We start from the raw sequence: 14,122 nt of genomic DNA on the forward strand, positions 1-14,122 counted from the left end.
TTGTTAACAACTATTCACCGGACGCACGCGATATTGGAACATGCTTATTTCTATGCTATGGTAATTGTTGTTCCATGATCGCTCCGCACACGAATATCACCGACTTTGACAGCAAGCAAGGCGTTGCCAAACAAAAATTAGTTTTTAACGTTTTTGTTTGTGCATGTGTCATGTCATTGCAATGGTTTTGTTAAATATTTTATTAATTTTATGTGTTTGGACTCGTTTTTCCTATACAGGCAAGTAACTCAGTACCGGAACGCATTAAAATCTTTTTTATTAGACACTACAGTCATTCCCTCGATATCAATGATTAATTTCATATTTTTTTGATATGCATTTCCTTTTTCCAGCGTATTATGACGAGTACGAGTGTAACACTGCACTTTTATCACGTTCAGCATTGAGCGCAACATCATACATGAGTGAGCGGGGGCCGCAAAATGCTGTGCTCTATGGTATGTTAATATTTTTTATCACTAAAATTGGTTTCCTTGGAAGCCTTTTCCGATAAATTTCGCAGCTAAGGATTCCAAGGGAGCTTCCCAAAATTATATTCTTGATTGTTTTCATCCCCAAGCAAGGCGTTAAAGCAGTCTTTCCTCATCCAGGTCTTGTAAAGTGATCTGTCATTTGTGTAGGATAGTGCAATGTGTTCGAGCGTGCGTTGGTACTTTAATAGCGGGAAATGGAACCCCAACCGTTCTGACCTATTGCTGGCGTCATCATGCATTCAATCTGAAGAAAAAGAGAGGTTAGGTCGATTTTATTTCCAGAAGGACTTTAAGCCTTCCTTGATTGGAAGGCTCATGATGCGGAAATATGTTTCAGAGTCGTGCCAAAACGACTATCGTTCAGTTTTGTTTAATAGAGATGACAAAGGCAAACCTTTTTTAGCCAATTTTTCCACTCCGGTAGCTTTCAATGTTTCACATCATGGAAATTATGTAGTCTTTGTAGGAGAGTTAGATAATTCATTGGTGGGAGTGGATGTGATGAAACTAGAATATTCAGGTGGCAAAACTCTGCCCGAGTTCTTTAGAATTATGAAGCGGAACTTCTCTGACATGGAATGGTCAACCATATACAGCTGTGCAGGGGACAAAGACAAAATAGAGATGTTTTGTCGTTTGTGGTGCTTAAAAGAGAGCTATGTCAAAGCCATAGGCGTCGGAATTACCCTTAAATTGAACGATTTGAGTTTCAATATTGCCACCAAACAATTAACTAAAGATTGTTTAGTGAAGGACACAAAGTTATATATCAAAGGTGAAAGGCAAAGTGAGTGGTATTTCGAAGAGACCCTTATAGATGACGAACACTGCGTAGCTATTGGGTCCAACAAAAAAATCTCGGGGCCTGCTTTCCAAGAAATTTCTTTTGGAGAGCTTGTTCGCAATGCTGTGCCTCTGCTACCGGAAGATTCGTTATTTTGTGACTCTGTATTGGCAAAGCCGGAAAGGCCTTGAGTGTGGGCCAGTTTGGGGATGGAAACTCGCGGTACATGTGTTTAATCAAGGAATTATTGATTTGTTATTTAGTCCGCACCAGTTTGAGCCTGCCACCACATTTTATATTGCATGATTTGTCTCTGGCATGACGTAGTATCGATCTAACCTAATTGCGGTATTTTGATGTATTTGTTAACATGCCCGAGCTTTTTTTTTTGTTATTTGTATAATGAATATTTTTTTTAATAAAAAAAATTTATGAAATGCCTATTTCCTATCTGATCCAAGAATTCCAATTTTGAGTATCTTATAGTTTTAAATTGCGGGGATTTTTAAAGGCAGGTAAAAAAATGGGATCATAAATAATTTCACCAAAATCTGGGCTAGGAATAATGTTGGTAATATTAAGTCTCCTGGTACTTGTAACCGGGTTAAGCAAAAAAGGCAATGTAATCATATAAATAATTGGGATACATTTTTTCGTGTTGCGATAAAAAAAAAAACAATAACGTTGACAAAAGGTGGGAACGCTTGGAGTGCCCAAGAGAATGATTTTGACCAGCATTTGATCATCGATCTGGGCGAGGTAATGAATGTCACTAGGATCTGGACCCAGGGCAGACCCCACAGTAACGAATATGTTATGGAGTATCGAATTAGTTACGGCACCAACGGTCTGGATTACGAATTTTACAGGGACACAACCGGCGATATCAGGGTGAGAATATTTCAGATATGTACCATGCCCAAGCCGCAAGTTTTTACATGTTAATATTTGTACAATGGATCTTGTCTAAATCTTTTTTATTTAATATTTGGACCACCATAGGAATATTCATGTGCAAAATTTAAGGCTAAGCATTACTCATTTGAAATTTAAGCGATTGCCGTTGGTCAAAAGTCACTTGTTTGAACATTATAAGACAACAAATTAATAAGATATATTTAATTGCTTAGTATTTGTGTAGTATTTGATAAAAAAATGTTGTGCTTTTTGTGAAACAAATCTTGTCGGAGCGTCCTCTTCTCTGCAATTAGATCTTTCCACGTTTCTTTTATTCTGTGGTGTTGGGAACCAATCACACTCAGCACCCTCATTAGCTGGCATAGTTTATGTGGCTTTTATTTAAAGGTGTAAGAAAACGTACTGTATTTGAAATTTCATTTAAGTTTGCTAGCTCTAGCTTTATTATTTTTTTATATTGTCGCGTTTTAATTTTGTAGTGTGGTGCAGGTTGTTCAGTACGGTACAGGCAAGGAGAAAATACTATTATTTTCGGGTTTCTGAAATAACCACCTGGTGTAAAAAATTTGCTTATATTCACCGACGTTAAACAGGGCTTTTGCAGTACCATCAATCGTATTATTAATCGTTTGTAATTACTTATGATAGCACCAGATGACGTTTTATGATATAAAATACCACCATATCACTTCTGTCTCTGTATATATCTCGTTACGTAAGAGCCCAAAAACCCAGTGATAACCGAATATCAAGGATAAAGATACTTAACCTGAAATTTTCATTCATCTTCAAAATTTATAAAAATAATGAATTGTTTGAAGCATTTGCGTGTTGTCATTCGTACTGTTTTGCAAAGATGGTCGTAGAAAAAGTATAATATGCAACATGTTTATAAACTTATCGCTCCGATCGTGTCAAAACAAACTCGTTACAAAAGTAGCGTTTATCAAACCTTGTTCGTAGTATACTATAGTAAAGAGCATTTAACAAAACAGATTTAAATTTGTATCAGCTTTAGACAGCATGTAAGAAAGTTCTGCAGAAAACCAATTTTAATACTCAATGTGACACAGTTGGCCATTCCAGAACTCGAAAATAACTTCCAGCATTTTCTCTTGACTTACTAATCCTTGTTTTCAAATTTTTGCAATTGGCCGTTTCTTTATTGGTAGATTCAGTATATTGTCGGTGTCTGGTCTGGCGTAATGTAAATATATTTATCCATTAACCTTTCGTTGCTTCATTTAACACCCACCCTTGCATTTTTTCCACCTACGGTGTAGGCGGGTCTGCGTGGACGCCGCAGGAGAGCACCTACTTCGAGAAAATGACAGTTGATCTGGGCGGTAGGTTCGAGGTGCGTTCGATAGCGACACAAGGGCGGTCAAAATCCAACGATTACGTCACGGAGTATATAGTGGAGTATTCGGACGACGGCGAGGGATGGAGGGCATTCCAAGACTCTCAGGGCGATATCGAGGTGTATATTGACGATACCCGGTGACGCAACTCAAAATACGCCGAACGGTAGGCGTGGTTTTTCTATGGTGCCGCGGTGTATCTTGAGGTGCACTGTATATTTTTGTTGGGAACTCAATTTGTACAGAGATCGTTGGTTTCAAAACTAGTACTAACAATTTCTTCATTTCGATTCGTACACTATTTTAACAAGTTCTTTCTTGCTCACTGGTTTCACACTATTTCCAAAACAAGGTTTGTTTCCAATACACACGGTACGAAGCAAAATATTGGTTAGTCCCCAAATTGAAAACGCAAATTTAAAACCAAAAGTGTGACAATTTAGATGTTCCGGGGTAATCTGGACGGCGACACCGTCCACAAGAACGAATTCGAAGTGCCCATCGTCGCCCAGTGGATACGCATTAATCCCACCAGGTGGCGCGACCGCATATCCATGAGGCTTGAACTGTTCGGCTGCGAATACGGTAAGCGGAACAAAGTTATTATATTTAAACCCGGAAATTGTTGCACATGTAACGGTCCAAATTAGAAAGATAGTACTTAAGAACTTATAGTGTTATAAAAATAAAAGATATGTCTCAGAATTAGCGTACAGTACGAGTGATTTATTAAGTCCTGATCAACTCAATGTTAAATTTATTATTACATATATCTTATGTACTAAATATTGATCTAATGACTTAAATTGTGGCATAAATATGAGAACTGTGGTATTGTAAAATCTTAAACGCTCAGCATTCCAGAAACATATTTAAGTAATAATGAATAATTGAAACCAGTCATGGTTTCCCGCCCCTATTTTTTCTTGAAAATATTCGTATATTAGTGTGGTTAGTATCATTGTGGTTTCTGAGAATAAAAGCAATGAAGAAAGTAAAGACACGGAAGAAGTCAAGGATATTATTAATATTGGGATACAATTATATATAGGGGTCAAACGCATAATACTAAAAACACTTCTTAAATATAATATTTATTTCAAATAGGTGTTTAGGTTTACTCGAAATAAGTGTTGGTAAATGCCTCCTTCAGAAAGTGCGACTCTAAAGAACTCTCCCCAAAAAAACCTTTTTTTTTTATATGTAATTGAAATTTAGACTATAGTAGTACATGTAAACAAATTTTAAAAACGCCACATTAGTCACGAGTTCCATTTGTCACAAGTTAAAGTAGCAACTGAAGAAGCACGACCGTTACTTTTGTGGTACATTTTTTGCAAAATAGCACGAATTACTGAGTGACCTGCGACGTGACTATGAGAACTGACAAATGTCAACATACCATCACTGTCTAGAAACCTGTGGCCAAAGTACCGGAATCGTATGGCACAACAGTCTTTAAAGACGTCCCAAAGTGAAACTTCTCCTCCTCTATAGAGTAGATAGTGAAAAATAATTACTTAATTTGATAAGAATCAGCAAAACTTAAGAATATCTCCATAAAAAAAGTTTTGATACCAAAAACTGCAACGCTCGGGTACGAAATATTAAAACTGGGTCAGCAGTCACTTTTATGACCCAATCAAAAGTGTTTCATTCCAATTTCATTTAGGCGTCTTAAACCGTTTCAGAAATAAGAAAGAAAAATAGCTTTTTTTGAAACACTCATTATAAACAAATACTTAGCCAAAACCACTTTTATAATGCAGAGACCCACTTGACTTCTAGTACATTTGAACTACTCGCAAAACACATTCGCTTTCGTGTTTAAAGGTTTAGTACGTGTTACAGTGGCTGACGACATGTACTTCAACGGTACGTCTCTACTAAAAGTAGACCTGCTCAGGGATCCGATTGCCGCCTTGCGGGAGAGTATCCGATTTAGGTTCAAAACGTCTTGGCCCAACGGCGTGCTGCTATACAGCAGAGGCAGTCAAGGCGACTACATCGCCTTGCAGCTTAGAGAGAATAGAATGTTGCTTAACATCGATTTGGGTAGGTTTGCACGTGTAAAAAGAAAACAACGACGTTTAGCGATTATCGCGTGCAGGTTCGAACATGGTGACGAGCTTAAGCGTGGGCAGCTTGCTGGACGACAATATCTGGCACGACGTAGTCATATCCCGAAACAAACGGGACATCCTGTTCTCTGTCGACAGGGTCGTCGTGCAGGAAAAAATTAAGGGAGAATTCAACCGGCTCAACCTAAACCGAGAGGTATATACGTATATATACAGGGTGTGAATGATAATTTGTTCGCCCAAATATGATAAAATAACGTTATTTTTTATTACTTTATCTGGCCCAACAGGATAATTATGGCTGCATATTTGACCTTAATTTCCTTTTATTTATTTATTTATTTATTCAGGGGTCTTACCCACTTTTAGCACAATAGAACTAATCAACCAAAATAAACCGTTGAATTATTCCATTATAAACTAAATGCAAAACAAAAATAGAAGGGTTTGTATACATTTAAATAAATTACTGTACACACACATGCATACTACCAATAAGTAAAGTTAATATCCAGACGAGGCCATTAGCCCGGTCGATAAATACTATATAATATTTTTTGGTCTCAAATAAAAGTTTGTACGAGAATTTGATTGTGAAGACACAACAATAAAAGTTTTTGTGAGTTTGTGAATCAATGTGTGTGTTGGATGCGGTTAACAAAGTTTTCATAGCTTCTTTCTCGGGTAGCCCTCTTATCTCAGCAGATAACGCGATACCCTGGCAAACTTTTTGGGGCAATGTTTCCAGAATACCAGACAGCGACCGTTATAAAAAGTATTTTTGTCATTTATCGCTCTACTGTGAGACTCATTCTTTAAATTATGTGATGTCATTCCCGTAACACCTTTTTAGATTTATATCGGCGGCGTGCCGAACGTCCAGGACGGCATAAACGTCGTCCAAAACTATACGGGGTGCATAGAAAACTTGTATCTGAATTCGAGCAACGTGCTGCGTGAAGTGAAGGAGGCGTACGAGTACGGCGACAGTTATAGGTATCAGAAGGTCAACACGCTGTGGAGTTGCCCCGTGAGTGGTGCTAAACTAGGTCTGTTTCCGGTTATGCGAGCCCGTCCTTTTAGGAACCCCCCATTGTACCTGTTACATTTACGACGCCTCAATCTCACGCGAAATTGAAAGGTTATGAGGGTATGGCGTATATGAACGCTTCGTTCGCATTTAGGACATACGAGAGAGCGGGCCTAATGATGTACCACGCGTTTAGTTCCTCCGGATATGTAGCCGTAAGCCCCTCCTCCGCACAATGAATGGAATAAAAGATCCAGTATAAAACAATTCCTCAAACTATTATCGTAGCCTGCCATTCCACGCGTCGAAACATAAACTGTTTTTTAAACCATTACTAAATGAGTACGCTCTGACACCGACACCGTTTTTCAAAAGTTGAACTTTGTATATCTGATTTTCGAAAAAAGAAAACTTTGTATATCTGAAAATGGTTTTCTTCTATTGGCCGCTTTTTGAATTTTATAACGTTTTACTTCCATTTAATCTTGCTATCGATATTCAACAAAATCCTACTGACTACGCCATATTAATTTGTTGCAAGAATGTGGCTTAAAGTTGCTATAACTCCATAACATTAAAGGCATAATTACAGCCACTCCCTCAACTTTAACGCCTAACAAATAGTTCAAAAATCCTAAATTACATTGTGCCATTTTCACGAAAATCGGTGCAGCTTTTTGAGTTAGCGAAGAACCGTTTTGGTAAGAATTCCAAAATTTTATTTAATTTTTTCTTGAAGGTTTTGTTTGTGTGGTATCCGACTAAAAAACATTTTTAGTCAACTAGTCAGTAGTTATGTTAGTGGAGAAAAAGATTTCTTCTGCGACTGTTTTAATGTAAATAAATGAAACGGCTATCGGGGTTGTCAAAATTAAAATTCAAATTGTTTGATATATTTTAACTAAAGAGAGACCCCATACAACTAAAAAAATTACAAAAAATCTTTATTAAAATTAAAAACGAACATTCACAATGTCCACTCTTCTATGTGTCCACCTTGGCATCCTTCAGAAACTAAAGCATTATTTAAATTCTTTTTAGTACTTTGTTGCTGACTTAATATATTAGCCTATTTTTGCTGAAATGTTTTTTCTGTTGTTTTTTTGTACATATCACTCTTGGCCGTTAATAATTTAGATCTGTCTAGATTACCCTCGCTGAATTAATCATATTTAAATCAGATGATTAGTTAAAAAATTATCGGCAAACAACGTATAATAATTAAAATATTCGTTTGGTTTTGGTAAAGTGTTATTGATTTATTCATCTTTGGTTCACATATTATTTCAAACACTTAGTAAACATCATATAGTTTCGTTTTACTGGATAGTTTATTCCTTCCTGCCTATGGCCAGGACCTTTGGTGATCTGTCGATTCCAGTTATACCTCGAAGACGGCAAGCTCAAAGTCGAGCTGACCGCCCAAGACAAGCCAAAAATCGTGCTCGATAACTTCGACGAGAGATTCAACGACGGGCGCTGGCACGTGGTCGTCCTCGCTATCAAAACGAACGAGATCGTCCTCAGTGTGGACTACAGGCCGATGACCACCACCCGCATAATGAAAATCGTCACTGGCAGTCTCTATTATTTCGCCGGGGGCGTATCCGTCGTTCTCGGTTATTCGAACACCATTTTCCCGGGTTTGTATCGAACTGTGTGTGCGGAAATTGTGTGTTAGCGATGATTTGCGGACCCCGCAGGTTTCATCGGCTGCATGAAAACGATCCGCATCGACGGCAACAGCAAATTGCCCACCGACTGGAGCAAAGACGAGTACTGCTGCACCGACGAGGTCATATTCGACGCTTGTCGAATGACCGATAGGTGGGGGCGTGTCCCGTTAGATGATCGTGTATTATTTTAACGCGGCGTTTTAGGTGTTACCCGAATCCGTGCCAGCACAACGGCGTCTGCAGCCAGAACGCCGCCGAATTCATGTGCGATTGTCGAGGTACGGGCTACGGTGGCGCCGTCTGTCACTCGTCGATCAACTCGCTGTCGTGCGAGGCGTACCGTAACGTCCAGCACGTCGGTCAAAAGGCCAGGATCATGGTGCGTTCCTCCTTCCTCTAAATACCGCCCGTTAAACTTCGTTTCCAGATCGACGTGGACGGTAGCGGGCCCCTGGCCCCGTTTCAAGTCACGTGCCAGTTCTATCCGGACGGCAGGGTAACCACCGCCGTCCACCACGGCAACGTGGCCACCACTCCGGTGGACGGGTTCCAGGAACCGGGCAGTTTCGTCCAGGACATCCAGTACGAGGCCAGCGACGACCAAATGGCCGCCCTTATTAATAGGTAAACTTTGACTGCCGCTTACCGTAACAGAGTAGTAGTAATACTATCGTTTTTGGCGCACCCCCCTGCCAAATCCCCCTCTACGAGGTGAGGTCATGAAGTGCCGCCTCTCCACCTTACTCCCCTTCCGCTCGGTCTTCGAGTCTTTACGAAGAGCTATAGGGCCGTAATGTTTAAAAATTCCCGTTTACATTATAGTAAGAGAAAAATAATGAAAATGCAGTACAAAATACTTATCTATCTCTGTTAGGAAATATTCACTGCCATAAACTTTCTGAAGAGAGCTGAATATAACATTATTTAAAACAAACAAATCTTTAGACCAAACCAAAAATTATGAACATCAATGGCTATGAGGTAGAACTAAAAAACAAAAACAAATTCTTGGGGATGTTTCTGGACATGTTGACTTGGGATTCCCACGTTGGTTATGTCGTCGTTAAATTAAATAAGGTGCTTTATACTTTTTGAGTTCGTTACTGTATTACTCTAGTATCTAATTGGTACACATATCGAGAAAGAATTTGTTATTTAGCAGAGGAAAAAAGTGTTTAATAAGTTGACAGTTGACTCAGTGTTGATACAGGAGTATGTGACGTACTTTGGTATTATTAGGAAGCAACCCAGAACCTGTGTGATTCCCATTTTTACCAGCCCCCCCCCCCTTTCAGATCTTCCACGTGCCTTCAGCACATCCAGTACGCGTGCAAAGAGGCTCGGCTGTTCAACTCGCCATCCGAGGAGTTCCACTTCCAGCCCTATTCATGGTGGGTCTCTAGCAAGAACCAAAAGATGGACTACTGGGGCGGGGCGTTGCCCGGTTCGCGCAAATGCGAGTGCGGCATCATGGGAACGTGCGTCGACCCGACCAAGTGGTGCAACTGCGACTCTGGGGATCGCGCGTGGCAGGTGGACGCCGGTGTGTTTTTTCTTTTGTGTCATCTAGAGACGTCGTGTATAACGCGTTGATTTTCCGCAGGGGACTTGACCGAAAAAAACGACCTGCCCGTGAAGCAGTTGCGTTTCGGCGACACCGGCAACGCGCTCGACGAGAGGGAGGGTCGGTACACGCTGGGCCCGTTGATATGCGAAGGTGACGACCTTTTCGACAACGTGGTCACGTTCCGTATATCGGACGCCACCATCGACTTGCCTAACTTCGACATGGGTCACAGCGGCGACATCTATTTCGAGTTTAGGACGGCGAGCGAAAACGCGGTCCTGTTCCATGCCAAAGGGCCGACGGACTACATTAAGCTGACCATAGTCAATGGGAACCAGCTGCAGTTCCAGTATCAGGCCGGCTCGGGACCTATAGCGGTTATCCGGGAGACGTCGTACAAACTAGCAGATGACAGATGGCATTCCGTCTCGGTGGAGAGGAACCGCAAGGAGGCGATGATCGTTATAGATGGCGCTCTCAAGGCGGAAGTGAGGGAACCGCCCGGCCCGGTCAGGGCTATCCATCTGACGTCCGACTTGGTCATCGGGGCGTCGACAGATTACAGGTCAGTTATCTGATTGCATTTTGGACTACTGTCCGTACAAGTCTCGTAACACAATTTTTGGTATTGTACGTAAGAGGTTAGCCGGAAAGGCTGGAAGTTTTATATTTATTTATATATTTAGTCTTTACTATTATTTACACATCTTTTGGATTCTTCCTCCGTCAGTTGTTGACAAATTGAACCCGCTGACGTTTCGCCGATCATCCTGTATTCTTCTTCAGAGCTCATCAACAACAGATTTGTCAATAGTATTACAGTAGTCTGTGGAAGTTTCTTTGCAAGTGAATCTGGAACTAAATCTTTCGTCTTAATTGAAAAATGCTTGCCTCGAACATATTTTTATTGTAACGATCAAATTTCTGAACAAATATCAGGAACAGGCATTATCACCGGTCATTGCAAATATATTTATATAAGTTTTTAAGAAGAAAGCCAGAAGTATGGAAACGCTACACTGAGGTTATTTTTGTTATTTGGCCTTTTGGTCAAAAATCCCTCCGAGATTTTCTTTGCCTTTTAAACACTATATACCCTAACATACATTCTTTTGATATTCTTATTAATATAAAACAAAACAGACCTGTCTACATCATCATTCTGCTTACAGAAAATCTACGCGTAGTCATTGTCACATCTCAATGAAACTATATGAAACCAAGTCACTCAACTCGGAATTAAAATACCTTACATCTGCTTCCCTCCAATATTTTCTACATTAGAAGCTTTCCATCACAAAGTGCACATATGAAAAGTTCTTAAGAAATATAACTTTACAACCAAATTTACCATTATCCAAAAATCTCTTGGATTCATCATATAGAATAGGAAGGAATAGACTTATTGTGCACATATAATTTCATCCTGGACTTGATGACTTTCTTCCTCTTCGAAGCAGCAATAATATGAAAAAAGAAATTATGTATTCTTTCAACAAAAAAGATGTACCCAGCGCTACGGTTCATTTACTCTCTTCTCTTTTAGAGACGGATTCACGGGCTGCGTCCGCGCGCTGCTGATAAACGGACAGCACGTGGACTTGCGCAGCTTCGCCCGCCGGGGACTGTACGGCGTCTCCGAGGGCTGCGTCGGCAAGTGCCAGAGTAACCCCTGCCTTAACAACGGCACTTGTTTCGAGAGATACGACTCGTACTGGTGCGACTGCAGGTGGACCGCTTTCAAGGCAAGCAAAACGGCGTCGACGTGAGTCGGAAGTTTGAATCCGTGTGGTTTCAGGGTCCTATCTGCGCTGACGAAATAGGCGTCAACATGAAACCGAGCTCGCTCGTAAAGTACGTCTTTGACGGCTCGTGGAGATCGACTATAATGGAACATATTCGGGTCGGTTTCACTACCACCAACCCCAAAGGCTTTCTTATAGGCCTGTTCTCGAACATCTCCGGCGAGTACATGACTATCATGGTATCCAACTCGGGTCACCTGAGGATCGTCTTCGACTTCGGATTCGAACGGCAGGAGGTCATTTATCCCGAAAAGCATTTCGGACTCGGGCAGTACCATGACGTCCTGTAAGTCGCGCCATGTTTTTTTTTTTCAATACCGCACCCGCATTCATTGCGATCGTTTCCGCTAGGATTTCGAGAAAAAACGGCGGCTCCACCCTCGTCATAAAGGCGGACAGTTACAAACCGAAAGAGTTTAATTTCAACATAAAGGCGTCCGCGGACGCGCAGTTTAACAACATCCAGTACATGTACATAGGCAAAAACGAATCGATGTCCGAGGGATTCGTGGGCTGCGTTTCCCGGGTCGAATTCGACGACATCTACCCGCTGAAGCTGCTCTTCCAGCAACAGGGACCGGGCAACGTCAAAGTTATTGGAAGTAAGTGGGCGTTCCCGATCTTGAGAACGTTAATAGTACTAAAAAGCAACGTCGCAATTTAAGTGAGTTCGGAAAAACAACTTCTCGGTTGTCGGATATCAGGCTGTGCACATCAGAGATGTTATATCCAAGAGACGTGAAAAAAAGAGAAGACTTTGGGCAATTTCTGTTATAACAAGTTACGAAAGCATTGCCGGTTTTAAGTATACAGCGTGATTGGCTGAATTGAAAAATCCCTTCTATCGCCATAAACACGGAAAGCGAAAAACAAAATTAAATTATCCAATATAATAAAAAATAATAAAAAACATCCGTACCTGTTTTGCATGCCATTCCAATCCGTATAAAATATTCGCTGACCAATTATTTTTATTTTTAATATATTAACACAATGTCAAATGTCATTAATTGTTATATACGTCACCTATACAATATAAGAATATTTTGAAAAAGATCGAAATTACGATCGAAACGTTAAATAAATAAATAAAACGCAAATAATATTGAAAAAGGAGGCACTTTAACGCAGACGTTCAAGTAAAAAAGAGTGATTCACCAAATTGCTGTCGTGGTGATGCAAATATCGAAATTGAAGCAAGGGACCAGTGAGTTTGTTCTCACCTTTGTTATGTTTTAATTAAAAGATAGTAGATAGAGGGTAGTAGATGAAAGTTGTACTTTTAAATGCCAATGCAAAAAATATTCCCTCCATTTTGAAATGTTTTTGTATAAACAATGATTGCTAGTATTTTAGATGTTTGGAGTTCTAGCAATATTTGCACTTTTGTGTGGAATATTTATAAACTTAGATTTGGGGTTACTGCGTTAGGTTTAAAAGTGGATATTGTTAAAGTTTTTTGGAGGATCTCAATATCATTGTATAACAAAAAAATATCGCCGTGTCTCTATAAATCACTCCCATATAAGGGTCCAAGAGTACTTTGCAAAAGCTTGTATTTACCAAAAGTGAATTTGTGGGCTTTGTACGTGAATTGATCAAGAAAAAGGGGAGTGCAATTTTTGATTTCGCCCTGATATGCATGTTTGACCCTGAAATTTTCGTTCAGCCCCACTGAACGAAGATTTCTGCGGCGTCGAGCCGGTGACTCATCCGCCCGACGTGATCGAAACGCGACCGCCGCCTATCGTCGACGAGGACAAACTGAAACGGGCTTACAACCAAACCGACTCGGCCATTTTGGGAAGTAAGTCTTTTAACTATTAATCCAAGTTGGGCGTTTCTGAGGGCGCATAACTTTTTAGGTGTGCTCGCGATAGTGTTCATAGCCCTGGTTGTGCTGTTGATAATGATCGGTCGGTATTTGCATAGACATAAAGGGGAGTACCTGACCCAGGAAGATGCGGGAGCGGATTCGGCCCTCGACCCCGACGACGCGGTCGTCCATGGTACGACGGGCCACCATGTTCAAAAGAAGAAGGAGTGGTTCATTTAGCTGTATGTTTTCCAGAGCGTGACGATACAAGCTCAGCAGGTTTTTTTTTGCGTTGTGTTCGTTAATTTCTCCGTCCAGTTTGGTAACTTAAATTATTTTTTACTCGCTTTTCTTTACGTTGTACATACTTTCAGTGAGAATGTTAGCGGTTTTTATTTTTTTTATATTTTTTTATACCTTTTATATACATGAATGTATATTGAGAAGTGCCTTTGGCATTTAGTTTCCTCATAGTCTTTTCCAATCCGATGCACTGACTAGGATATTATTCAATTCGAGAATGTATTGTAGAATTTTTGTATTAAATAAATTTAACAATATTCTTAAGTCAATGGTGGTTTTGTGGTCCC

General features: G+C 40.3%; 2 protein-coding genes across 4 annotated transcripts; both read left to right on the top strand.

Annotated features, from left to right (window-relative positions):
- The first annotated feature begins 84 nt into the window (after nucleotides 1–84).
- On the top strand, nucleotides 85–14,104 carry LOC132701909 (neurexin-4). 3 transcript variants are annotated; one of them, XM_060670205.1, is made up of 19 exons: nucleotides 85–239; nucleotides 354–458; nucleotides 1,973–2,169; nucleotides 4,001–4,142; nucleotides 5,409–5,612; nucleotides 5,668–5,834; nucleotides 6,492–6,668; nucleotides 6,722–6,883; nucleotides 8,050–8,311; nucleotides 8,372–8,495; nucleotides 8,549–8,723; nucleotides 8,772–8,968; nucleotides 9,640–9,887; nucleotides 9,948–10,476; nucleotides 11,458–11,656; nucleotides 11,710–12,002; nucleotides 12,068–12,318; nucleotides 13,386–13,523; nucleotides 13,582–14,104. In XM_060670205.1, the coding sequence occupies exons 1-19, from the start codon at nucleotides 164–166 to the stop codon at nucleotides 13,770–13,772; spliced, it is 3,837 nt and encodes a 1,278-aa protein (XP_060526188.1). In that variant the 5' UTR covers nucleotides 85–163; the 3' UTR covers nucleotides 13,773–14,104. The 3 variants fall into 3 exon arrangements, with proteins under 3 accessions (XP_060526188.1, XP_060526190.1, XP_060526191.1); XM_060670207.1 differs by lacking the exon at nucleotides 1,973–2,169 and adding an exon at nucleotides 3,480–3,676; XM_060670208.1 differs by lacking the exons at nucleotides 85–239; nucleotides 354–458 and adding an exon at nucleotides 3,480–3,676 and having other exon boundaries at nucleotides 2,036–2,169.
- LOC132701910 (L-aminoadipate-semialdehyde dehydrogenase-phosphopantetheinyl transferase) lies at nucleotides 357–1,931 on the top strand. Its single transcript, XM_060670209.1, has 2 exons — nucleotides 357–458; nucleotides 612–1,931. The coding sequence occupies exon 2, from the start codon at nucleotides 651–653 to the stop codon at nucleotides 1,467–1,469; it is 819 nt and encodes a 272-aa protein (XP_060526192.1). The 5' UTR covers nucleotides 357–458; nucleotides 612–650; the 3' UTR covers nucleotides 1,470–1,931.
- Nucleotides 14,105–14,122: the final 18 nt, after the last annotated feature.

The sequence above is a fragment of the Cylas formicarius genome, unplaced genomic scaffold, assembly GCF_029955315.1.
Source record: "Cylas formicarius isolate icCylForm1 unplaced genomic scaffold, icCylForm1.1 PGA_scaffold_5__7_contigs__length_24384050, whole genome shotgun sequence".
NCBI lineage: Eukaryota > Metazoa > Arthropoda > Insecta > Coleoptera > Brentidae > Cylas > Cylas formicarius.

What these genes read in the sequence shown, in the direction of transcription:
- LOC132701910 (XM_060670209.1), top strand. Translation starts at nt 651, where the DNA reads ATGTGTTCGAGCGTGCGTTGGTACTTTAATAGCGGGAAATGGAACCCC.
- LOC132701909 (XM_060670205.1), top strand. Translation starts at nt 164, where the DNA reads ATGTGTCATGTCATTGCAATGGTTTTGTTAAATATTTTATTAATTTTA. An exon ending in ACACAACCGGCGATATCAGG is followed by an intron (nt 2,170 to 4,000) that starts GTGAGAATATTT and finishes GTGACAATTTAG; the next exon opens with ATGTTCCGGGGTAATCTGGA. An exon ending in GTTGCTTAACATCGATTTGG is followed by an intron (nt 5,613 to 5,667) that starts GTAGGTTTGCAC and finishes TATCGCGTGCAG; the next exon opens with GTTCGAACATGGTGACGAGC.